At 36.5% G+C, this 26,158-nt stretch overlaps 3 protein-coding genes, 1 long non-coding RNA gene and 1 other non-coding gene across 5 annotated transcripts; 1 reads left to right on the plus strand and 4 right to left on the minus strand.

Moving 5' to 3' along the window:
- Window positions 1–5,384: 5,384 nt before the first annotated feature.
- Window positions 5,385–5,455, minus strand: TRNAG-GCC. The gene has a single exon. It is a non-coding gene; the product is annotated as a tRNA-Gly (tRNA).
- A 111-nt stretch (window positions 5,456–5,566) lies between these two features.
- LOC110684169 lies at window positions 5,567–6,917 on the plus strand. The gene is made up of 3 exons (XR_002503743.1): window positions 5,567–5,750; window positions 6,220–6,271; window positions 6,382–6,917. It is a non-coding gene; the product is annotated as an uncharacterized LOC110684169 (long non-coding RNA).
- On the minus strand, window positions 6,834–9,831 carry LOC110684167 (UDP-glycosyltransferase 87A1-like). The gene is made up of 2 exons (XM_021860577.1): window positions 8,704–9,831; window positions 6,834–7,844 (listed from the first exon to the last, which is right to left on the minus strand). The coding sequence occupies exons 1-2, from the start codon at window positions 9,191–9,193 to the stop codon at window positions 6,961–6,963; spliced, it is 1,374 nt and encodes a 457-aa protein (XP_021716269.1). The 5' UTR covers window positions 9,194–9,831; the 3' UTR covers window positions 6,834–6,960.
- Window positions 9,832–9,964: 133 nt separating this feature from the next.
- On the minus strand, window positions 9,965–12,209 carry LOC110684168 (60S ribosomal protein L13a-4-like). Its single transcript, XM_021860579.1, has 5 exons — window positions 12,091–12,209; window positions 11,737–12,004; window positions 10,971–11,087; window positions 10,736–10,823; window positions 9,965–10,300 (listed from the first exon to the last, which is right to left on the minus strand). The coding sequence occupies exons 1-5, from the start codon at window positions 12,092–12,094 to the stop codon at window positions 10,157–10,159; spliced, it is 621 nt and encodes a 206-aa protein (XP_021716271.1). The 5' UTR covers window positions 12,095–12,209; the 3' UTR covers window positions 9,965–10,156.
- An 8,707-nt stretch (window positions 12,210–20,916) lies between these two features.
- On the minus strand, window positions 20,917–22,451 carry LOC110684170 (zinc finger protein CONSTANS-LIKE 16-like). Its single transcript, XM_021860580.1, has 3 exons — window positions 21,904–22,451; window positions 21,384–21,533; window positions 20,917–21,233 (listed from the first exon to the last, which is right to left on the minus strand). The coding sequence occupies exons 1-3, from the start codon at window positions 22,429–22,431 to the stop codon at window positions 21,195–21,197; spliced, it is 717 nt and encodes a 238-aa protein (XP_021716272.1). The 5' UTR covers window positions 22,432–22,451; the 3' UTR covers window positions 20,917–21,194.
- Window positions 22,452–26,158: the final 3,707 nt, after the last annotated feature.

Here is a 26,158-nt window from a genome sequence, read left to right on the forward strand (position 1 = left end):
TGGGGGGCATTACCTTTGGAGAGAGAATTGGATCCCCTAAAGTTGATGTAATGATCAGTATTTATAGAGTATTGGGATATGTGCCTCTTAGGTTATTTAACCTAAGTAGATTGGCTTCCCACCGTTTTATGGTTTCTAGGGTTGTGGGTTAAAGCCCATTTTCACCCTTCTATTATTGAGTGACACGTGTCATGCTCTAATTGGCTCATTGAGCGCTGAGCTTGCGGACACGTGTCGAGGTGGCATTGGTTCACATATAGGGGGTATTTTTACCCCCAAACACCACCCACCCAATTGGACTCCCGGAGGGTATTAGGGTCCATGGTAAACATTTCAACAAATTTTATATCCGGGTGAAAAAAAGTCAAAATAATCAAAAACTGAAGGTTAATATCCACACTTTTTGGGAAATTTTTTAGTTTTCGAAGGCCAGTGTCGAAAATTCTTGAAATTTTACGAGATACATCTCGTAGTCATATAATGTCGTTTCGAACCATATATGATCATTATTTGTTGTCATAAATGTTCGTGGTTGGCTTAAATTAATGAAATCGGTGCAAGTTGTAAACCGGTAAATTGGTCGTTTAAAGGCATATTGGAAGGTTCATTCCACCCATCCAATTGGACTTCTGGAGGGTATTAGGGACCATTCTAAACTTTTCGGCAATTTTTATTTTTGGGAGAAAAAAAGTTAAAAAATTCCAAAATTGAATGCTAATATCCACGCTTTTTGAGAAATTTTGGAGTCATTGGGGTCCGGTTTCGAAAAGTCTTGAAATTCTAGGGAATAAATCTCAGAGTCATATAATGTCGCATGGAACAATATATGATCATTATTTGTTATCATAAATGTTCGTGGTAGACTTGAGTTAATGAAATCGGTGTAAGTTGTAAATAGATAAATTGGTCATTTAAAGGCAAATTGAATGATTTCATCCACCCAATTGGACTCCCGGAGGATATTAGGGTCCATGGTAAACATTTCAGCAATTTTTATATCCGGGTGAAAAAAAGTCAAAAAAAAATCTAAAACTGAAGGCTAATATCCACACTCTTTGGGAAATTTTTAAGTTTTCGAAGGCCTGTGTTGAAAATTCTTGAAATTTTATGAGATACAACTCGTAGTCATATAATGACGTTTCGAACCATATATGATCATTATTTTTTGTCATAAATGTTCGTGGTTGGCTTAAATTAATGAAATCGGTGCAAGTTGTAAATTGGTAAATTGGTCGTTTACAGGCATATTGGATGGTTCCACCCACCCAATTGGACTCCCGGAGGATATAAGGGACCATTATAAACCTTTCGGTAATTTTTATTTTCGGGTGAAAAAGTCAAAAATTCCAAAATTGAAGGCTAATATCCACGCTTTTTGAGAAATTTTGGAGTCATCGGGGCCCGGTTTCGAAAAGTCTTGAAATTCTAGGGAATAAATCTCGGAGTCATATAATGTCGTTTGGAAAAATATATTATCATTATTTGTTGTCATAAATGTTCGTGGTAGGCTTGAATCAATGAAATCGGTGTAAGTTGTAAATAGGTAAATTGGTCATTTAAAGGCAAATTGGATGATTCCACCCACCCAATTGGACTCCCGTAGGGTATTAGGTTCCATGGTAAAAATTTCAGCTATTTTTATATGCGGGTGAAAAAAAGTCAAAAAAATCTAAAACTAAAGGCGAATATCCACACTTTTAAAGAAATTTTTGAGTTTTCGAAGGCTGGTGTCGAAAATTCTTGAAATTTTATGTGATACATCTCGTAGTAATATAATGCCGTTTCGAACCATATATGATCATTATTTGTTGTCATAAATGTTCGTGGTTGGCTTAAATTAATGAAATCGGTGCAAATTGTAAACCGGTAAATTGGTCGTGTAAAGGAATATTGGATGGTTCCACCTAACCAATTGGACTCCCGGAGAGTATTAGGGACCATTCTAAACTTTTTGGCAATTTTTATTTTCGGGCGAAAAAAAGTTAAACAATTCTAAATTTGAAGGCTAATATCCACGCTTTTTGAGAAATTTTAGAGTCATCGGGGTCCGGTTTCGAAAAGTCTTGAAATTCTAGGGAATAAATCTCGGAGTCATATAATGTCGTTTGGAACAATATATGATCATTATTTGTTATCATAAATGTTCGTGGTAGACTTGAGTTAATGAAATCGGTGTAAGTTGTAAATAGGTAAATTGGTCATTTTAAGGAAAATTGGACGATTCCACCCACCCAATTGGACGCTCGAAGGGTATTAGGGTCCATACTAAACATTTCAGCAATTTTTATATCCGAGTGAAAAACGTCAAAAAAATCTAAAATTGAAGGCTAATATCCACACTTTTTGGAAATTTTTTGAGTTTTCGAAGGCCAATGTCGAAAATTCTTGAAATTTCATGACATACATCTTGTAGTCATATAATGCTGTTTCGAACCATATATGATCATTATTTGTTTTCATAAATGTCCGTGGTTGGCTTAAATTAATGAAATCGGTGCAAGTTGTAAACCGGTAAATTGGTCGTTTAAAGGCATATTGGATGGTTCCACCCACCCAATTGGACTCCCGGAGGGTATTAGGGACCATGCTAAACTTTTCGGCAATTTTTATTTTCGGGCGAAATAAAGTTAAAAAATTCCAAAGTTGAAGGCTAATATCCACGCTTTTTGAGAAATTTTGGAGTCATTGGGGTCCGGTTTCGAAAAGTCTTAAAATTCTAGGGAATAAATCTCGGAGTCATATATATAATGTCCTTTGGAACAATATATTATCATTATTTTTTGTCATAAATGTAAGTGGTAGGCTTGAATTAATGAAATCGGTGTAAGTTGTAAATAGGTAAATTGGTTATTTAAAGGCAAATCGGATGATTCCAACCACCCAATTGGACTCCCGGAGGGTATTAGGATCCATGGTAAACATATCAGCAATTTTTATATCCGGGTAAAAAAACAGTCAAAAAAATCCAAAACTAAAGGCTAATATACACACTTTTTGAGAAATTTTTGAGTTTTCGAAGGCCGGTGTCGAAAATTCTTGAAATTTTATGAGATACATCTCGTAGTCATATAACGCCGTTTCGAATCATATATGATCATTATTTGTTGTCATAAATGTTCGTGGTTGGCTTAAATTAATGAAATCGGTGCAAGTTGTAAACCGGTAAATTGGTCGTTTAAAGGCATATTGGATGGTTCCGCCCACCCAATTGGACTCCCGGAGGATATAAGGGACCATGGTAAACATTTCGTCAATTTTTATTTCTGGGTGAAAAAAAGTCAAAAAAATTCCAAAATTGAAGGCTAATAATATCCACACTTTTTGAGAAATTTTGGATGTTTCGGGGCCCGTTGTCTTAAAGTCTTGAAATTCTAGGGGATATGTCTCGGGGTCATATAATGTTGTTTCGAACCATATATGATCATTATTTGTTGTCATTAATGTTCTTGGTAGGCTTGAGTTAATGAAATCGGTACAAGTTGTAAACCGGTAAATTGGTCGTTTAAATGCAAATTGGAAGGTTCCACTCACCCAATAGGACTCCCGGAGGATATTAAGGACTATGGTAAACATTTAGGCAATTATTATTTGCGGGGCTAAAAAAATTCGAAAAATTCCAAAATTGAATTTCACATTTTTTGAGAAATTTTGGAGGTTTCGGGTAGAGTTGTCAATTTGGGTAAACAGGTCAGGTTTGGGTCGGTAAGAGTGGGTTGGGTCATGCTTTAGTCGGGTCATAGATCTTATTGGGTTTGGGTCGGGTTAATAACAGGTCGGGTTATATTCGGGTCGGGTGAACATTAGGTCGGGTTAAATATGGGTTTTCATGGGTTAAAACGGATTTAGGGTAATTGTCGGGTTCGGTTCAAGTCAATAATTTACGGGTTATAATTAGGTCGGGTCATTTTCAAGTCGAGTCATTCTCGGGTTTAAGTCGTGTTCGGTTCAAGTCAATAATTTGCGGGTTATAATCAGGTTGGGTAATTTTCAAGTCGAGTCATTTTTGGATTCAAGTCGGGTTATGTTCAAGTCAATAATTTGTAGGTTACAATCAGGTCGGGTCATTTCTAAGTGAGGTTATGTTCGGGTTCAACTAACTATAAATAGATAATTATCATTTTTATCAAGCTAATTATTTCCTTTGACTATAATATATATGGCAATATACTACGGAATTATAGTCTATAATTTAGGATGATAATTATCTCCTTTGACCATACAACAAATATATATTATATTTAACTCCTAAATTTGAGGATGATGCTCCTTTCTTTTGCTGGCTTGGACCGACTTGGTCTCCCTAGACAAAATGCTTTGATCAACAATAATAAGGTGGTTTAAAATCTAAATTGCATTTAAGGTGATTTAAAATCGGGTCAGGAACAATTTGGGTTGAATTTAGGTCGGGTCAATAACAAGTCGTGTTGATTTCGAGTCGAGTTAATAACAGATTGGGATGAATTTTTGGGTCTGCTTAGTAATAGGTCTGGTAAAATTCGGGTCGGGTCAATAAGTCAGGTTGAATTTGGGTCAGGTCAATAACAAGTCGGGTTGATTTCGGGTCGGGTTTGTAACGGGTTGGGTTAAATTCGGGCCAGGTTGAATTCAGGTCAGGTTAGTAACAAGTCGGGCTAAATTCGGGTGTTGAAGAGTTAAAACGGGTTTGGGTCAATTTCGGTTCAAGTCGGGTTCAGTTCAAGTCAATAATTTACGAATTACATTCAGGTCGGGTCATCTCCAAATCAGTTCATGTTCGGATTCGGGTCTCACATACTTGGGTCAACTCGGGTCTAGGGTTGGTTTCAGGTCGGGTTTGGGTCACCATTTTTTTCGAGTTCAGATGGGTCGGTTAATAATCGGATTTGAGTCGGTATTTCGGGTCGAGTCAAATTTTGACAGCTCTACTAACAAAATTGTACCAAACATGGCAAAGGCTAGGCACAAAATTTCAAAATTGGTTCTTAAAATAAGCAATTTGCATAATTTCAAAAGTTATATATACCTCCGGTTCAAATTACTCGCAACTTTGGGGTATTATTTGTGAGGTATAAAATATTCCAAAGTTGCGAGTAATTTGGACCAGAGGTATTACTTTGTATGCCCTCATCTATGACCCTTATTTCCCAAAAAAAAAATGATGTTCTCTTATGTGTTCAAAAGTTGTTTTTGCTTTAAATACTAATTTTTATTTCACCTTAGTTGTATATCAATGGTCTAGTAAAATTGTAAAAATCATGTTCTCTTCATGTATTCAAAAGTTGTTTTTGCTTTTAATACCGATTTTTATTTCACATTAGTGATGTATCGCTAGTCTTGTAAAGTATATATACAAATTTTGGATTGTACGGGAAAAAAGTCAAAAATGTTGGGGAAAGAAAAAAAATTGCACCAGCCGGGAATCGAACCCGGGTCTGTACCGTGGCAGGGTACTATTCTACCACTAGACCACTGGTGCTTATTGATAACATTTTCTTTCTTTATTAACTAAATAATAATAATTTCAAAGTTATCTGCATTGCTTATCCCCCAAAAGAAACGAGTCCATAAGATTGATAAGGTGAAGAGATTTACCGAAGAAAGGAAAAGGAGAAGAGAAAAATGGTGGTAAGTAGTAGCAGTGCATTCAGATCTTCATTGAGATCATTTTTATTACCAACGAAAGCGACGAAACTATCATTAGGCAACAGAATTACCCTGCTTCCACTTTTTAATGTTGCTGCTCTTTCATCTCAAGTTACTTATCCTATCAAGTAATGTTCTTATTTATACATTCTTTTTTTTTCAATTGTTTAAACTATCATATTGTATAGCATATAACTGTTAGTTGGAAAACAAGAAAAGATTATGATCAAATCCTACACAATTCTTTCATTAAATCTTACCGTTTGAGCTTGCTAGTTTATGAGATTGGATGATGCTTAGTACTATTTCATGGTCTAGTATGATTCTTTGAGTATTTTACAAGAGTCTTTCATTTGATTCTATTCAATATAAGCTTGATATTATTTCAAATTTGTGATGGGTTGTTACTTGTACTAGTAAAACCTTATTATGACCAATAATATATAGGTTAGGGAAATCTTCAGTAGTTATGATTTATGAATTGTATATACAAAGCATCAACTAATTTAAAGTCATTACCTGGTGGTATTTTAGTTGATAAAAGTGCAGAATTACATGTTATTATATCTGATGATTGTGAATTGTGATTATTCATAGGTCATAGATGTCACTTTGTGTTGGAACACATCTTATACCTCATCCAAACAAGGTATGTAGGTAGTCTTCTTAAGTCTTTTGCTGCTTTCTATTTTTCCCGCGGCATTCAATTCTTTGTATAGCCTATGAAAGGGAATTGATATGATAGTTCTGCCTTTGTAGATTGAAAGGGGAGGAGAAGATGTTTTTTCATAAGCAGCCATGGCGGTGGAGCTATAGCTGTTGCAGATGGAGTGTCAGGGTATGCAGTATGCATACTTCCTTACTCTTTACTAACTGATACTGCCTGAATAGTCGAATATATATACTTTGTGTTGCGACTGCTGCCATTACTGTGGCAGGTGGGCAGAACGCGATGTTGATCCTGCATTGTTTTCTAGGGAGCTGATGGCACATGCATCATCAGTGGTGGATAGCAGTGATTGATCAAGCTAGAAATTCCTCTGTTTTCAAAGCTTATCTTTACCTTATTGGTATTAATTTTAAGATTTTGAGAATCCAAAAGCAAGCACTAAATCAATTAAAATGAAACAAATTGTTTTTGTCCATTACAATTCTCTTTAATATAGTTTGAGGAGCTATTCATAGTATTTGTGCATTCAAATAACGGAATATATGACAACTCAACAATTGCTTAATATAAATACTTCCTTCTCCGTTTCTTTTTAGTTTTAATATTTGCTACAAATAAAAACAAGCATAGGACAATATAATAAGTACCTCATAATGTCATAACTTTACTTATGCATTACCAATTTTGTTGAAGAAAGCCTCAAGGTCAGAAGCAGCTGAACCTCCGTCGAAAATTGCCTTTCTACAAGTATCACGGAAATTTGTTGCTCTTCTAACCATCTCCTTTCGATCATCATTTTCAGGGTCCATAAACTTTCTTACAAGTCGTGCTATTTCCTGCCTTGAAACTAATTTTCCCGCGTCATTATTTATCATTCTCCATCCAATCTTCAAATCATTCACAATGAACTTGCTGTTGAGAGTTTGATCCCAAAATATAGGACAAGTGAGCATAGGAACACCAGCATATATACCTTCTGAAGTCGAATTCCACCCACAATGCGTCCAAAATCCTCCTGTAGAAGGGTGACACAACACCCTTAATTGATCACACCAAGGTACTAAAATTCCGTCTTGATCACTAATGTCTCCATCTTTGAATCTTGAATTATCACCGCGAGTTACCCACATGAATTCGACACGACTCTCCTTAATGCCCGCGACAATCTCTTGGATTTGATCATTTGAGGCTGAAAGAAAACTTCCTTGAGAAATGTACAACACTGAGCCTCTTGGTTGAGAATCCAACCACTTGAAGTAGTACTCCTCGTTGTTAGAATCTCCAACTAATTCACTACTAAGGTTGAAGTATGGTATCATTGGACCAATGTTATAAATTCGAATAGGAAATTTTGATTCAAGGCAATCTATCACTTGCTCTTCAAATTCATAGATAGATGTGGACAGAATATACTGTGCATTGCCCATAACAGCAACTGCTTCGAGTACACGGTGTAATATCTTCCTGCCATCTCCATGGTAGAATGTTGGCAAATCCGCAATAGTTGTTGAGGGGAGACCCGGAATATAGTCCACAATCTCATCTCCTCTTTCTAGTTTATACAAAATGTTCAAGTTAGCCCTCTAATGTTGAAAACTTGAAAGAAAATTAGTATATATTTTGTTGTTAAGGCTCTGTTTGATTCACCTTAATTTTGCTGAACTGAAATTATTTTTATTGAACTAAACTTATTTTTACTTACTGAACTGAAATTATTTTTACTAATTTTTTATTATAATTCTTCTTTAAGAAAACTGAATTTTACTGAACTGAACTTATTTTTACTGAACTGAAATTATTTTTTTTGAACTGAAATTAATTTTACTGAACTAAACTTATTTTTACTGAACTGAAATTATTTTTACTTAATATTATTTTTTTTAAGGTGAAGAGAATAGGGCCTAAGTTTGAGCTCGATCTTCGCTTACTCCCAATTTTTCTGTTCGTAATCTAGTTGATCGATTTTTTAATTGATTATTATCTCAATTTTTTTTCTGGTGATTCAGGTTTGTTCAATTTTTCTTATTAAGTAAAAATAATTTCAGTTCAGTAAAAATAAGGTCAGATCAGTAAAATTCAGTTTTCTTAAAAAAGAATTATAATAGAAAATCAGTAAAAATAATTTCAGTTCAGTAAAAATAAGTTCAGTTCAGTAAAAATAATATCAGTTCAGCAAAATTAAGGTGAATCAAACAGGGCCTAAGTATTGAGAGAGTGTTTTGGTGGCTTCAACTTATCACAGATTAATCTTGTCAAGTGAGGGTACTTATGGTATGCAATATTATTCTTTGAACCGTTATAATAAACAAAACTTATAAGACAGAAAACAATAACAGCAAAAGTTACTTCAATTTTAGACATACTTTATCTAACATAGACCATGTAAAAGAAAAAATTACAACTAAAGTTACCTGATACATGAACGGGGAAATGACCATGTTGGATCAACAAGTCGAAGTGAGAAACAACAGATAAGAAGGAAGCCGAGAACGTAACAAGTATTGCCACCGGAATATTCCTACGATCCCCAACACCGACAATCCAATACAAAATCATGTCGTAAACAATAGCTGTTGTTGGCGGTTCGAGTCGGTCTAAGAGCCGCTCAAAGGGGTCCTGAAGCTTGGTCAGTACAGCTTCTACGAACCCGGGAAAATCACCGGATCGGCCTATTTCAGAAGGTATGACTTGAGGAAGTGAAGCGAACCGGAAGTTAGCCGGTGGTTGTGGGAACTCAGAGCTGAGGAAGCTAAGCCATTCTTCAGTGACAACAAAAGTGATGAGGATATCATTGGATTTTGTAAGGATAAGCTTACATAAGTTTAGCATGGGGTTTACGTGGCCTCTGCCGGGGTACGGCATCGCCACCATGTGGCGGTTTTTGTTGGCGGAGTTGTTCATACTACGAATAATGAAAGGCTCTACCCAATTTGCGATGAATAAATTATGAGAGGCTCTAACCAACTTTCAAAGATGCATCTCATGCTAAACTTGTGCAATTTATGAATCAACAAGGCACATGTAAGGACCTGCTCACCCAGTACACCGAAGGATAATTTAAAGGCAAAATTAGTAGTGTAGTCCCACATACTACGACTAGTCACTATGATAGAGGTTGAGAACCATAAGCCCATAATAGTAGTTAGTTGAGCTCGTTTGGCAAAGAATTAAAGAACTTCACCCACCCTCTTTGCCCTCCTCATAAGCATGTGCAAGTAACCTGTTTCTTCCACAGATCCACCCTCTTCGCCCTCCTAATAAGCATGTGCGAGTAACCTGCTTGCCTGGAAGGTAAGGAGACGGGTTGTAACCGTTGTATAGTAGTGGTTGGGGAGGGGAAGGCTGTGGCTGTGCGTGAAGCTAACATAAGTTCATAACCAGTTAGACAATTCTCTACAGCCTACAGTGTCTACCAGATCCATAGTGAAGGGAAAGGAGTCCAACAAAATCAAAATCCAACATCCTTGTTAACTACACTTCTGCAGCCTGCTTGTCCTGTAAATTTAGTCTAGGAGCACATATGTCAAACTGTAGTATGTTGCTTAAGGTATAAATTGGAGCTTCACAAGCAAAAGCCAAGGTTTAAGTTTAGGTCTTGACAAACTCTTAGCCTAAGATAAGCTAGATTAAGATTTACTCACGTAAAACAGAGACTATATATGCTCAAAAAAGTTACGCACCACAACAAATGACCTACATTCATCATATTAGGTGGCCAACAAAATCAAAATTAGTGCCAAAAAACACGATAACAAAGATGATGGATGTATGACACAAATGATTTAAGACTATGGCAGTACATAAAAGTATAAAACAACTCAATTTGTCTAGTTTAACCAAACTGGAAGCAATCAACTTCTATCCTCAATACTTGACTGGTGCAAGAATTTCTAGTTGGGAACCAAGCTTCTCCTCAGTTGCCTTCTCAGCCTTCACCCTCAATTTGTTTAGCTGCTTCTTCCTTTCGTAAACAACCTTGGACCTCTCCTTTCTCTTCTCCTCAAGCTCCTGCAAGTAAAAACAACAATCAGCAGAGAAATACCAACACAGCAAGTAAAGACAGATTTAGTTCATAGTTCCAGAATTCAAGAACAGATGAGATCAAATATCATAACAAGGTTTCCATCATAGCAAACAAGTCATGCAAGCATAAAATTCTAAACTTCAAGCAGACAAGTTCCTAAATTAGAGAATGTGTATATTAAAACAACGCCTCATTAGTAAGCATCAGCAGATAGAGGGGGCAAAAATATCAATTCAAATACATACTAATTGAAGTCCACAATAGAAACTAATTGAAGTCTATGTATCAACCAAGTATAATAAATCACCACAATTATAACATGATAGTAACTAAACATGAGCCAAAAAACAATTTAAATGAGGTTCAACAAGCAAAAAAGTAAAAGATAAACGACAAAAGCTAATAAAAAATATGCGTACCCTGATGGTGTCGTAGTGGTTCCAGCCGACTTCCTTTGATAGACGGCCAAGCAAGCAGTACTTGTGACCCTTTTGAAGCCTCAACACCCTGAATTTCCCCAACAAATGATACAGTCAATACTTAAAGAACCCAAAATTGACACAGCAAAATCAAATTACGAACTGTAATCAACAATATAAGAATAAACAATAAATTCTTTCAAAAAAAAAAAGAATAAACAATAAACCAACTCACTTAAGAGCGTCGGGAACAACCACCCTCTTGATTTTGTCATAAGGTGGGGGAACTCCTTCATACACCTTCAACCTTGCCAATGCAGCGGCTCCCCTCTTTGTCTTGTGAGGAATCATACTAAACAAGCAATTTCACAATCATTACCATTTACCACAAACGATGATCACTAAACAAAAAATCAAACTCTAATCACAAGGAGACCAGAACCTCTACAACCATAAGAGTATTAATCTACGAGACGATCCAACCATATTTTATCTCACTATTCAATCTTTTTCTTCTACTGTGTATTTCAAGTAATAAAAGCTTTTTAATAATGTGGCAGAAAAACAAATGTAGCAATTTGTGATATGAGATAAACAATCTTGGAGGCAAACTTTAATCTACAACAATCAGAATTATAGCCCTAATAACTTGATTCAACAAAATGCGTCATCTTTAAATTAAAAATAAAAATAAAAAAATAAAAATAAAAAAAAAATTAAAAAAAATAAAAAAAACAGGATTTAGTCATTAAATCAAAAACAGGCAGAAATAAGTACTCTATCCTCTAAACATCACACTTAGCTAAATAAATTCACATCCAATTTTCAAGCATAAACAAATTAAGTGTAAAATCGCAAAATAATTCATGAAACAAATTACATTTCTCAAACATAGAAGCAATCCTATATCATCATGTATCAATCAAGCATATAAAATACCAAATAAAAAGATGGAAAAACCTAAATCCAGAATCCAACAAAAAGAGAAAAGCAGGAAATACCCTCGAACAGTACGCCAGAAGATCTTAGAAGGAGCACGGAAATGAATAGGACCGTGAGAAGGCTTAGTGTTCATCCTCTTACGAAGAAATCGAAGGTACTTCATCTTCTGCCTCACAAGACCACCAGAAAGTGCGATCTCTTCGCAACGAACCACAACAACGCGTTGCCCAGTAAGAAGCTCCTTTGCAACAATGGAGGCTAGACGCCCCAACATGTGGTGTCGGGCATCCACGACCACTCTCTTCGCCATTACTCCTGAGCCTGAAACTGCAATCATAATTCACAGTTATCATATTGAACAATGATCAAAATTGTTGCGCAAATTCGAACAAGAAAGAGATAGATAGAGTTACCCATGGCTGCTGCAGTAGAGAAATGGTGAAATTAGGGTTTTGGTCTCGACTAACAATTGAAATAGGGGCTTAAATGGTTAGGGTTTCTTCTGATACTTCGGGTTTTATGATAATGGCCTTCTGTTTGGTATAGTGGGCCATTTTTTGGGCTTTTATGTAATGGAAATGCGCTTTGGATATCACTTATGTAATTACCGGCCAGGCTGAGTTTGGGCAGGAATGGGTTTGGGCTGGGCTGGGCCAAGCTGAGTTTAGGCATGAATGGGTTTGGTCTGGGCCGAGAGCAAAAAATTAAGCCCTTTTATTGGGTCGGGCCAATCTTGGGGCCAGAATATATGAACCCAAACCCGTCCAAACTACCCGGGCCATGCGGGCTTTTCGGGCCAAGCTAAAAAAATTAAGTAAAAAAGCATAAAATTGATTTCCCAAGCCCGCCCAATTTTTTTAATTAATCAAGCCGGAACAAACTGTCCAAAATCAGGCTTGCGAGTTGGGTTCGACTTGATCAGGTCTACCAAAAATGACTAAACTCGAAATTGAAACGATCTGAATAAGTCCTAACACGTTAGTCATTATTTATTTGACTCCTTTACAACCTATTACGGAGTATGTGTTTACGCTATGTAGCTATTTAGGGCCTGTTCATATTTACTTATTTTCAGTTCAGTTCACTTCAGCTCTAATCAGTTCAGCTCAATTCAGTAAATATGAACAGGCCCTTAATCCTGGTTCAATTAGTAAACCCATAACTTGTTTTATATGAGTTGTTTATTTATTAGTGATCGTTTAATTCAACTCGTTAACAAATTGGTGACTTGGAAAATAAGGGATTTGTTAAACATCGCCCACAAATTACTACATAAAGCCCACAAAATTCACTTGGTTTCCCTAAATTGCCCTTGACCTTAAAAAAAAAAAAACACTCACACTCTCATCACTCACACTCTCATCACTCACACTCTCATTGCTCATCTTCTTTCAACCTCTCTAAAAAAAAAAAATTCAAAATAACGGCAATGTCGAGGCGGCAAGGCAAGGAAGTGGCGGCGGCGGCGGAGGGAAGGATGTCCCAAGGTGGAAAGGTATATTTTGTTTAAAAAAAAAAAAAAAGGGGGAAAACCGCCGTGAACGCGGTGGGGCGCCCTGGCTGGACGCCCAGCCGGCGGTGGTGGCGCCAGATGCAGACGCCGCCACCAGTTGGCTGGCGTCTGGGCTGGACGCCACCGCCACGGTTGTGGCGTTTAGTCTGTAAACGCCACAACCGTGGCGGTGGCGTCCAGCCCAGACGCCAGCCAACTGGTGGCGGCGTCTGCATCTGGCGCCACCACCGCCGGCTGGGCGTCCAGCCAGGGCGCCCCCCCCCCTTTTTTTTTTTTTTTAAATTTTTCTAAAAAATTGTTTTTAAATTTTTTTTTTTTTTTTTTTTGTAATATAATTTTGAATTGTTTTTATATTTTGTTGTTTATTTTTATATATTTTTTCAATTACGTTGTATTTTTTCTACGTTTATATTTTGTTTACTATTATTTGTTTGTTTTTAGTGTATTTGATTTGCGATGATGATTATTTATCGTATAAATTTTTGTATGTTTATATATTTTAAAATTTTGTGTAGGGTCGTCATGGTGGGGGGAAGAATATAGAGCTTCTTAGTAGAAGTTATTCAGTGGAGAGGTCGGGGCATAGACATGTCAGATCCCGTGGTATTTCGGCCTCAGTTCGTAGAGAACGGATCCACCGTCGGGATGAGGATGACGATGACGATGATGATGCTGAGGAGGGTGACCAGGAGGAGGAGCAGGAGGAGGGCGCAGATGAGGATGAGGATGTGGACGATGGCAGTGGACCGTATGATGATTACGGTCCATTCAGTCAGAGGGTTGATGACATGTACGAGACGCATATGGTGGAGGTGCGTAAGGGTAGGGGTGGTAGATTTGTTAGTAGATCTGGCACATCATCTGCGTCCACTGTCTCTGGGGCAAGCAGGAAACGGTCGAGGGCGGGTAATGATTCTTGGGTTGTTAGGAGTGAGGTGCCCGGTGGGCCTGTTGACGGGAGTGTGATTCCTAGCTTTCTAGGACACATAGCTGCCCGTATTTGGGAGGACCAGGAGAGGCCTTCAGTTACGGGGTTGTTGAAATGTCATACCCGGGAAAAGACTTGTAGTTTTTTGCGTACATGGGCTGAGGCCTGGCCGGCGGAGAGCGAGATGTTCGAGCGACTGGAGGGCACTGGGGTGAAGCACGTTCCTGCCACCATGCACGATAAGATTGACAGTACGCTGATCACGGCTTTCATTGAGCGATGGCAGCCGGATACAAACTCTTTTCACCTTCCGTTCGGTGAGATGACGATCATGTTACATGACGTCGAGGCCATTCTGGGGATTCGTGTTGAGGGTAAACGACTTTGTGCTGTGGCTGATGCGGATCAGGCAGATTCGTTGGCGGAGTTGTTGGCGGTGGACAAGGGCTGCACTGTACACCGAGGCGCTAGGTGTTTGGGAACACGGAGGTGTGAAGATCGCATCTGTGTTGCAGCGGTGTTTGTACCCGAGTGCACGTAGGACGCCCGACGCACAGCTGAGTGCTTATGTTTTTCTACTCCTCGGATGTACCTTGTTTCCGGATAAGAGCGGCGGAAACAAGCTCAGGCCACGCGACATCGTAGAGGCGTGTGACCCCGACAGTGTAGGCCAGTTTTCCTGGGGATCGGCTACGTTGGCGTATTTGTATCGCCAACTAGGATTTGCGAGTCGGGCTGACGCGGCAGGTATCACTGGGTGTCTGACTCTATTGCAGACTTGGATATACGAGTATTTTCCTGCATTGCGACCACATCGTGACCCAGTTCCTATTGATGAGGGGATGCCGCGTGCTTGTGCGTGGAGTCCCCGCTCGGAGAAGAAGTCCGTTGACCGCCTCCGATCGATACGGTTATTGCTGGACAGGCTGTCCCCCTTAGAGGTAACGTTTATTTATAGAGTCTACATTTTATTATTTGCACATATTATATTCATGTTATTATATTTTATATGTTGTAATTGTACAGGTGAACTGGATGCCTTTCGGCCCGAACCCTAGTGTTAGGGTACCCAGGACCCTGTACACGGGACTCATTCAGTATCGTGACATCGTCGAAGCGTACATGCCCCAGCGATGTCTTCGCCAACTTGGATTTGTCCAAGTTGTCCCTCCTCCCCCGGCGTGCCCGATGAAGGCGGTCCGACCTGCATCGTCGAGGGAGTACGTCGTGGAATGGCCGGATATCATGACCGGGACGTGGGACCAGTTTCCGATGGTGGCTCGATTATGGACAGCGGAGTTGCAGCGGCCGCCCTCTGGGGTTACTCCCATGTGTGACCATTACTACATGGAATGGTTCAACCGGTATTCGCACCCGAGGTTGATCGCTGATCTCGACCACAGCGATGATGATTATGTGCCACCGCCTACTGCCACGGAAGCGGTATGTCTTTTATTATATTTATCGTTGTCTTTTAATTAAGTTTTATTTGTTGTTATTGTATTTCATCTTCTGTTTTTTATTGTATGCAGTGGATGGGAAAGATAATGCAAGACGTTCAGAAACTCTCTCTTGAGAAGGACAGCATGAGTGCAACAGGGAGAGCTGTTGTTGATAGTCTGGAACATACCCTTGCGCAGTGGGAGTCGTCGTCGAGGAGGGATTACTGATGGTTATTGTATTTTATTTATAGAACATTATTTTGGACATTATGTTGTGAAATTGTAACATTTTAGATTGTTCTTTTAGCTTCCAACTTAAACATATTATCAGTGTTGTTTTTAAATTTTGATATAACCGTTCGTGGATCCGCGCAACTTACCCATGCAACATATAGAATGCAGTAAGCAATACAATATAAAATATTAATGTTCTCATTAAAAGAGCAACGTACAAATAAGATTACAAATAAAGAATGTAAACAAGAAAAACTAAAATGCAGCTAGGGTGTTCCATTCGTGGATCCGGTCATTATATAGCGCATCCCAACCCTCTACGCTCGCTGTGCGAATGTTGTACCACCGAGGTATAATCGGTGGCACCGGAAAATCGGTTGACATGTCTAGTCGGATGAAATGTCTGTATGACGACCCAAGAAACGCAATAGCTAGCTCTCTGACCGGTGTGGTGACAGTCTCACGCGACCGCCAAGGGAGAACCGTGGTACAAGGATAATAAGCTTGACTATGCACTCCCAGGCCGAAATGCATGACTGCGCATTTGTAAATGTTTGCAACGGCAAACAGATCTAGGGGCGCGTCAAAATAATGATTTTCGCCGCAAGGTCCACCTCCCCACCGGATACGTCGGAGAGCGCCATCCAAGTCATCCTCGTACACATGACGATAAATATTTCGGTTAGAGGCAATTTCGCTGTACATCAACTCACGCACCAAACCGTAGTTGTCTTCGCCCATTTGAAAAACATCAGCCACGACCCGGAATCCGCAGTTACCATCTCCGATTACATCATTCCACCCTTCCACGTACGACATGATGATCGCAGGTATCCTTTCCTTGTACGGAAACTGATCAACATCGTTTCTTCCTATTCACCAAATAATTAATTATAGACAGTTAAGAAGACAGGAGTAACACTTTAAAACTATGTGCAATAAAAACAACCAAAACGTACCAGTTCTCAGGGGCATATTCACAGACGATGAAGATTAACTACGACTAGATGACGATGTCCGACCACGAGAACGACCACGACCATGACCACGGATATACTCAAACGCACTCCTGTTCCGCCGCTGTCGACCTCGAGGACGGTCAACTCCTTCGGGTTCCTCATAATCTAAGTTAGACGGGTGGAACATGTCATGAAGCACATGAGTAGCGTCACGAATAATAGAAGGATGGCTGGAGGACACTCGGTCGTACATCGAACGGAACTGCTCCAACTCTTCCTGTTCACGGTCGGCCGTTTGATTGTCTGCATGCTCACCAATAATAAGCGTCCTCCAGAATGAATGGACCTGATCAACATGTAACGACGCCCTTTCTTCTGTAATAACGCGATGAATGGTGCATGCGCAAGGTAATCCATGAGTTACTAAAATAGTACACCCACACCGAGTATACACTTCGTCAGCCAAGTCCCTCACCCTGTTCAGCTCCGTGAGAATCAACCCCAAGCAGTAGTGCGACACACGACCATGGAGAATCTTAAATATAAAATAGCTATACATCGTACCATGTCGTCGTCTGGAGTCCTCTAGAGAGTTCCTGATGTCGTTCTTCTGAGTTTCAATTGACTTGTTCAGTCTAGCGAACAGTGTATCCAAAGCAGCGGTCGATGAATCAATCCAGTCCTTGGTAGCTCTATGAGCGCTCTCAACTCTACATGTTGTAGTGTTCCCAAAATGAAGTACCTGGTTTGTCCAATATTTGACAAACTTTTCCCTATGAGGGACCCATTGATGCATCACATAGTCCACCAGTGCCGGACACAACTGGTACGAATCCCTGAAGTTAGCCAATGCTCGCTCATACGCTTCCTCTGTGGTAGCCTGTAGGATCTTCCGCCACTTACCATTCACCAATCTCTCTGCCATTTCCAAATTCTTCCTGAAAAGGTTGTAGGCTTTCACTTTCACGCAGTTGTTGATGTGCCATGTGCACAATAAGTGGTTCGATTCGGGAAACAGCTCTGCTATGGGGGCAAAGAGACCTCCCTCACAGTCGCTGACGATGGCTGCTGGATGAACATTAGGCCCGATGTAGTTTCTCAGCTTCTCCAACACCCAATAATAACTTGGAGCCGTCTCATCCCTGATGATTGCATGACCAATCAGAAAGTTCTGGTTCGTTGGAGCCATCCCAACCATCTCAACCAGAGGGAACTTGTACTTGTTTGTCTTGTACGTTGAGTCGATCAAAATCACAAATGGCCAAGACTTGATCATATCAGCACAATCAGGATGCACAAGGAAAAGATGAGTCACCTCCGCTGTATCTTCATCAGAATCAAACCAGAACAGGTAACCACGTGATTGTGCCTGGTGTAGCAGCTGCTGTATAGGGTTCCTTCCCTCTGACCGTTCAAACCTGAGTTGCTGTCTGACGTTGTAGATATGTCTTCGGTTTGGATGGTCTTCTGGAAATTTCTCTAACACAGACGCTAATATTTTAGCAGGCTTCACTTGAGCATCACTCATTTCTTTCACAACTAGTTTCGCAGCAGGACTTAAGCCGCTCAGTTGTCGATGACCCTCTTCATATACTATCATCTCATGGTTGTGATACCCCCATTTAGAGTAACCTATCACTTCCCAACCGTCACGACTCCGTAGTTGTCGAACCTTTACTCTGAACTCACACCCACAACCTTTCCGCTTTGTGTCAAACCGAGTGGCTGTACGAAAATCTCTTTCTTCTCTTTTGCGATAACGGTCACATCTCAAAATGCGATCCATTCTACCATCCCGTTGAGATTTATGAGTTGCTACTACCAAGCAAAATCCAGCTGTAATTGCAACCTGTTTTGCCCAATCAATCGCCTGTTGAGCTTCTTCGAATGGACCATCATGTCCAAATATCCCACTGTAATCATTTCCGTCTCCACCATATTCCTGCATCAATTATATATTACAATAAATACATTTAACGGATAATACATTTAATTTCTATATTTCCACAGAATTAACACAAAAAAAAAACATAATTATATATAATCAAACTTAATTTTTATAAAAACCCAATTCGAATTTTCAAACTAAATTTCAAAATATACCATTTCGAATTTTCAAATTTAATTTTAAAAAAACCTATTTCAAATTTTCAAATTTAATTTACAAAAAACCCATTTCGAATTTTTTTAAAAAATCATTTTCGATTTTTTTTTTTTACAAAAAAATTAAATAAAAAACAACAACAAAATCAAAAAAGAAAAAAAAAATTAATTATTAAAGGTGGCGTCTGCCAGGGCTGCCACAGCCACTGGACTGGCGCCTGGCAGGGCCGCCTCACCCAGTGGAGTGGCGTCTGCCCAGGACGCCAGTCTGGTGGTCTGGGCGTCTGGGCTGGACGCCACTCAGGTGGTCTGGGTGTCTAGCCTGGACGCCACTCTGGTGGTTCTGGCGTCCGGCTTGGACGTCCAGGCTACGGTTTGGGCGTCCATCCTAGGCGCCGTAGCCACTACGACGGTAAACCGTGAATTTTAGCGGTCACTTACCTCGTTTTCCGTCGACGACGACGTACCTCCGGCGTCCCCCGCATCTCCGGCCTGCCATCCGGTCTCCCCCGACGAGCCAATACGGCTCCACATTTTTTACACCGAGATTATCTCAATTTTAGCAAAAGGGCATAATGGTCAAATCATAACATATTTGTGGGCTTTATGTGGTAATTTGTGGGCGATGTTTAGCGTTTCACGAAAATATATGTTAACTAAAATGGAAAAATTATCTTAAGTGATAGAATATTGTTTAGAAGATTTGAAAACAAATAAAATCAAAAAGAAAATATATGGAGGGAAATTTTTTACCATGTCATCATCTGATCTCTCCTATAGTAGATACTAGATGAAGCCCGTTCAATGCACGTTTTGTTTGAATTTTTTAAAATATATATATATATATATATATATATATATATATATATATATATGCTAATTTTTTTTTATATATTTAGTAAAATTCCTTATATCAAAAGATAATATTTTATATTTAATTAATTTAAACTGAAAAATCTCATTCGCCAATTTTGTTTGCGTGTCATTAAAATTATTTAATTCTAAAAGAAATTAATAATCTAGTATTTAATTGTCTACCACTAAAATTTATCATCCTACATGGCGTACTGAAAAAATTAGATCATACGCGAGTTTCTAAAAACTCGGGAAAAAACTCCCCTTTCAGTTATATACATATTAGATTTATTGGGTAATTATTGATGAATAAAAAAAGGTGGGAGTGGAAGTGCATCATGTGAGCCATTGTTGTCAAAAATATTTGGAGTGTTATTTCTCTCCTTCCTTCATATGAGTACTTTTCCATCTATTATATGTGCATTTATTTATTTCATTATGTGGACCTCAGCAATTAAATTTAAATCTAACAAGATCTAAAACTATAAAATTCAATAGATTAATAATCGCCTAATCATTGTAAAAAATTTATACTACAAATTAAAATACAAAAGGTGACAATAAACTAATATAATGTAAGATATTGAGGGCTATTTGTTCTATTCATTTTTTTTTCTTCTTATTTCAGGTCTAATAAGTTTAGATAAGTTTAGTACGGGAAAAATAAGTTTTTGATAAAGATTGTCCAAGTTCGAATTACAACTAAAATAAGTTTTAATAAGGTCTAACAAATTCAGATAAGATCAGATAAGCCTAATAGAGTACTCTTCTTTCCTTTACCATCATTCTAACATTGTTATCAACTCACTTTTTAAATGATTTTAAAAGCCAATGAATTTTTCAACATTATAACGCATTTGATAGGTACAAATATTATTATCAATAATAAGACCTACCCTTAAACCCTTTAATATCATAATGTGCATTGATCAATATCTACAATATATCATAGCTTTTGGAAGCTTAAACAATGATATAACTCAAGTATAAGACACTTACAATTGTACTTCATACTTACCAAAATCCTAATCTTATAGCATAATATAGACCAAATTTGATTTTAACTTATCAGATGGTAGACATATATGGTAAGTTTTTTTTTTTTACCATGATGATTGATGAGGACATTCATTTTTGCGAACATTATTTTTTTATTTTTATTTTTTTTGACAGAAAATTTTTGCGAACATTAAAAAGGTACAGTATGTAAAAGCAAAATTCCCCAATAAGGTCGGAAAATGCCATATGCAATAGGATAATGGAGGTCAAAAAAGTATGATTGAGGCAGGACGTCTGGTCCACCGTCCACAAATCCTATTGTAATAAAAAATCTATTGGAGATTATGCCCAAAAAGTGCTGATTTTTCCATAAAGTAAGAATTGTACAAATATAAATTACATATCAGCAGAAAAAAGTTTATTTTAATAATGCTAAAATATCTTTTTCTGGTGAAGATATTTCAATTTCTTGTAGAGTTTACAATTATATACTTGTATCAGATACCCTCTTCACAAAACGACCCTGCAAGAACCAAAAAAAAAAAAAACCAAAAAAAACGAACAGATATTAATTATAACAAATATACCAAGATTGTATATTTGTATGTGAAATGTAGTGAAGATTTCATGAAAAATGTTCTAAATTATATGACGAGGAACATTAGTAATGTACCTTAAGTCGAGGTCTTTTGTCTGCATTGAGTTTGCGGACTTCATATCTTATTTTCTTAGAGAATAGTCTACTTTGACGTTTTTCTTTGTATCGAAGCACACTTGTTTCTCTTCTTGATTTTTCATCTTCTAAATTCGGCACCTCTCCCATCTATATTATGTGAAATGGTTAGTATTAAGTCATCAATGAACATCTTTCTGGTTTTCATGTGTGTGTTCAATTCAACAAAAAGGAAGATAAATTAAGCAAATATTTATTTGGGATAAAGTATTTCCATAACAAATGAAACTTAACTAACATGCACGATGTAGTTGATTTGTGGTATAGTGGTACTACCTATAACTATTTAACTAGCTAGCAAGTATGATAATGTTAGCTAAGTTATTGTTTTTCCACGATTGATCATGATGTCTTTACGACATTTTCATTCTATTTCTAAATATAAAATTAACATGAAACATGAGAATATTTCATATATGTACTTGCATTAAAATCCGTATAAAAGATAAGAAATACTAACATAATGATCTTTCGAGACAGAAAAAGAAGGATGATGATGAGCTTGAAGAGAACCACGATTGGACCAAGCTTCAAGTACTTCTTCATAATTCAAGTTGAGATTCAAACTTGGTTTCTTATCCTCCATAACATTTTCATCCCAAAATCCATAAACACTCCCACACTCTTCAACATTCACATGACTACTAAAACCTTCACTTTTCACATGACTATTAACATCATCATTAACACTACCAATACTATAATTATTAAAGCTCTCATTTTTAATCTCTTGATCATTTGGGAGCAATAATTCCTCACTTTCCCAACTAGAACTCAAAAAATCCCACCCAAAATAATCATGTTCCTCATAATTATTCACCACAATTTGATCTTCTTCTTGTTCCTCAATTTTTGCTTCAATATTATTAATCCCCAAAAACCCTTTAATTTCTTCTAAACTCTCATAATTTTCAGGTACTAATTGTTGCTCTTCTTTTTTGGGATTCTTTAGAAAAGAACTCAACCTCATTTCTCTACTTCTCTTCATTTTTGAAGGAAAATGTCCTCAAAAATTTGGGAGTGATATAGTATATAAGTATAAAAATATCTTGAAGAAAGTCAATTAAATTTGGATGGTTACGTGGCAGCTTATCTTCTATTGATTGGCTAATAGATGGGCTTACTGTGTAGTGATTGGTTGAGATATGACAGCATGGAGGAGCTGTCATTGGGCCCACAAAAAGGCCTCTTAGTGGGCCTCCATTTAAGTGTTGGCCCTTTTTGCAATAAAAGTGATGGTAAAAATAATAATGTACAAAATTACTAAAAACTTAAACGTGGGTAAAATGAAGCCCAAGCCACGACACGAGTCACTTATTTTTAGGTACACACTCCTGCACCTAGAAATAGGTGTAACAACAGCACAATATGAACATTAGCTTTTCAGAAAATGAACATTAGGTTTCTTCTCCTTTATTTTTCTCCTTCATTTTTTATTTTCTCTCTCCTCTGTTTTTTTTTTATTTCCCCCCTTTTTTACACTTTTTTGATTGAATTTGTTTCTTATAACATGAAAATAGTTATTAAGTATGAATTTTTGTGTGAATTTCGATTTTGTGCTTTAATTTCGATTGATTAAGGTATATATGAATATTTGAATTCACAAATTATACTCTATATTTTCTCCTTTCTTCTTTGATTCCTTTTTCCTCTGTTTTTTTTTCTTTCTTTCTATTTTTCTCGTTTTTTTCGATTTAACGATTGAATATGTTACTTACAATATGAAATTGGTTGTTTATTTGATTTTTTGAATTCATATGAATTGATTTATTTTTTTTTAGCTTCGATCAATATCATTTGATTTTCTGCATTTTTTTTATCAATGAACATAATCATGCAAAATATGAACATATGCATAGGTTCCCTTAAATGTGAACATTAGCTTTTCAGAAAGTGAACATAATCATAAAACATATGAACATATGCATTTCAGAAAGTAAACATAACAATTCAAAATATGAACGTAAGCATTGGTTTCCTTAAAGTGAATATAATCATTTAAAAGGTGAACATATGCGTAAAAAATATGATCATATGCATTTAAGAGAGAGAAGATATGCATAAACAGACTTAATGAGAACAACAAATATTTTCTATGAATATTTACATTATGAACATATAAAATATTATTATGAATATAAGAAATTTTATTATGAACATAAAAAATTGAAGAAATAAAAATAATATGATTATGGAACATATGCATCTTAATTCATAAATATTAAAAATATGAACATATGAATTCAAAATATGAACATATGCATTGGTTCATTTTTGAATGTGTATGAACATAATTAAGCATTTTAGAAGGTGAACATATACATAAAAAAATATGAACATATGAATTTAGAAAGTGAATATAAGCATTTAAGAAAGTTTACAAACGGATTTAAAATATGAACATAAGAATTCAAAATATAAACATATGCATTTCGAAATGTGAACATAAAATATCCGTTTGATTTCACTAATTTTTTTGACAATTCCAATGATAAATTTCGAACAATATTCAAACAAAATTAAGTGATAATCATATAAATTCAAACAAAATTAAGTGAAATTTACATAAAATAGCCTTTTTGGGGAGGATCCTTTTGATTTTGCATCTCTTTCCTAATGTCCATTGAAGTTTTTGCAGTTTTTTAGTGAAAGAATGAAATAGAGGAGAGAGAAAATCATATAAAAGAAGAAGATTTTTGAGTTTGGAAATGACGTTACATTTATTGGGTGTGGGTGGGTGTATTGCAATTTCCGTGTTTTTTAGTTTTAAGGCTTTTTTTAATTAGGTGTGTGTAATTAGGTTTTTGGGCTACGTTGTTACACCTATTTAAGGTGCACAAGGGTGCACCTTAGACTATAAGTCAGTGTTAACTCAGTTGTCATGTTGTCCTTGGAAACAAGACCCAAATGTACCATTTTCTTTAATGAGGATTGTCCCTTTTTTTATGCAAAGATTGGATGCCCAAATAATGAAGTTATACCATAAAATAAATTTTTTATTTTTCTGAAAAAAAAAATACAAAGATGAAATTTGTGGGATAATAATAATTATGTAATAATTTTACTATGTATGTCATTAAGTTTTTCCAGTTTCCCTTTAATTTATTTATATAAGTTGTAAAGATTATGGAGCAAACAATTAAAGACATAAAGAAATTAATCCAATACATATTCGACTATCCATATATGATATATCTGTTTGAGCTTACCTTCAATTTAGTCAGCACGAAAAAAATAGAATTATAAACCTCTATACTGTTGTTCTCCCTATCTTTAATTAATGTGGGGCAACTTATGTGTTTTTATTTTTATATTTTGGCTAGCAATGTCTTTATGGATTTTAAACATAACTCATCCCATGTAAAGTGTTCAATAATAAGGATTAGATATTATAGCCTCTCACCTAACTAACCGACTCAAATACCATGTTAAATTCATTAACTATCAAATAATGGTCCCAAATTTCAGTCATCAGTTATTTGTTTTTTTTTTTTTTTTAAATTTATTGTTTAGAGAGGAACAAATTTAAATAGTAGTATGTATTATTGATTCATTGCAAGTTTGCAATGCATCTATTTCTAAGCAAAGGAAGTACATAAAATTATTACCGTTCCTACCATCCATTATGCAAAACAAGTTGCTATAACGTCAACATAATTCTTTTAGAGATTGGGCCATTGGAGACTTTTTGGTTGAGATGCTTTATCAAATATTTTAATAATTTCAGATTCATGTTTGATTATATTCAACTAAAATGACGATATTGTTATTAATTTTATTTTACCAGGTTTCATATAAATTTAACATGTGGAATTTTAAAATTTTTTGATGTTATAAAACCACGCATTAAGATAATTGACACAAATCTAATAACATGATTATGTTGTTTATAATTACGAAGTTTTAATCATTCTTTTTATACTACTGGTATGGCCATAGGACCGCTATATTACTCGGTATGAGATAGAGGCGGTAACTAATTTTCAAAAGAACTTGATATTATTGATTCATTGCAAGCTCTTGATATTAACAACTTAATGCAGAGTCAAATTTTGCATCGCGATGAGGGAAGATCATACATCTTCACACGGAGCAAATTTAATTTATAATCATTATATTGGGTTATTTTCAAACTTTAGTCGACTTATTCTCAAAATCTTAACCCAAAAATCTTCTAATTAGTTAAGGTCAAAAACTCTTTTATGCGGCAATAACATGAGTTTTCACGTGACAAAGACTTGGAATATAATACTTGAAGTCGTACGTACGAAACATCAACAACTACAATACTACAAGCAATTGATCCAATTGAGGTAGATTATGATCTAAAATGTTCAATTTATGTATTAATGCCGACTTATTAGAAATTGAAAAAAATATAATTACATGTGACAATTTCAGATTGCTTGTTCACTTTACATAATATCTTGATAGTAAAAGTATAGTAAATGTACAATAAGAGATAAGTGCGTAGCATGACACTCCGTAACATATTACTCAGCATACTCAAGAATAATAGTAATATAATTTGGATTATATCATAATCTTGAAGTCATATACTTATTACTTAATCAAGTACTGATTTTATAATTCAAAACTTGTATGAGTGAATGTCAACATGATGTAATTGCACATACACTTGAGCATTAGGTACAAAAAATTTAAAATGCATTGCATGTCTCCATCTCTTGTGAACGTCGTTTTATTAACTGTCC

The sequence above is a fragment of the Chenopodium quinoa genome, unplaced genomic scaffold (assembly GCF_001683475.1).
Source record: "Chenopodium quinoa cultivar QQ74 unplaced genomic scaffold, ASM168347v1, whole genome shotgun sequence".
NCBI classification, from domain to species: domain Eukaryota; kingdom Viridiplantae; phylum Streptophyta; class Magnoliopsida; order Caryophyllales; family Amaranthaceae; genus Chenopodium; species Chenopodium quinoa.

What these genes read in the sequence shown, in the direction of transcription:
- LOC110684170 (XM_021860580.1), bottom strand. Translation starts at nt 22,431, where the DNA reads ATGAAGAGAAGTAGAGAAATGAGGTTGAGTTCTTTTCTAAAGAATCCC. An exon ending in CTGTCTCGAAAGATCATTAT is followed by an intron (nt 21,534 to 21,903) that starts GTTAGTATTTCT and finishes CACATAATATAG; the next exon opens with ATGGGAGAGGTGCCGAATTT. An exon ending in ACAAAAGACCTCGACTTAAG is followed by an intron (nt 21,234 to 21,383) that starts GTACATTACTAA and finishes TGGTTCTTGCAG; the next exon opens with GGTCGTTTTGTGAAGAGGGT.
- LOC110684168 (XM_021860579.1), bottom strand. An exon ending in TTCTGGCGTACTGTTCGAGG is followed by an intron (nt 11,088 to 11,736) that starts GTATTTCCTGCT and finishes TTGCTTGTTTAG; the next exon opens with TATGATTCCTCACAAGACAA. An exon ending in GTTGTTCCCGACGCTCTTAA is followed by an intron (nt 10,824 to 10,970) that starts GTGAGTTGGTTT and finishes GGGGAAATTCAG; the next exon opens with GGTGTTGAGGCTTCAAAAGG.
- LOC110684167 (XM_021860577.1), bottom strand. Translation starts at nt 9,193, where the DNA reads ATGAACAACTCCGCCAACAAAAACCGCCACATGGTGGCGATGCCGTAC. An exon ending in TTTCCCCGTTCATGTATCAG is followed by an intron (nt 7,845 to 8,703) that starts GTAACTTTAGTT and finishes TGTATAAACTAG; the next exon opens with AAAGAGGAGATGAGATTGTG.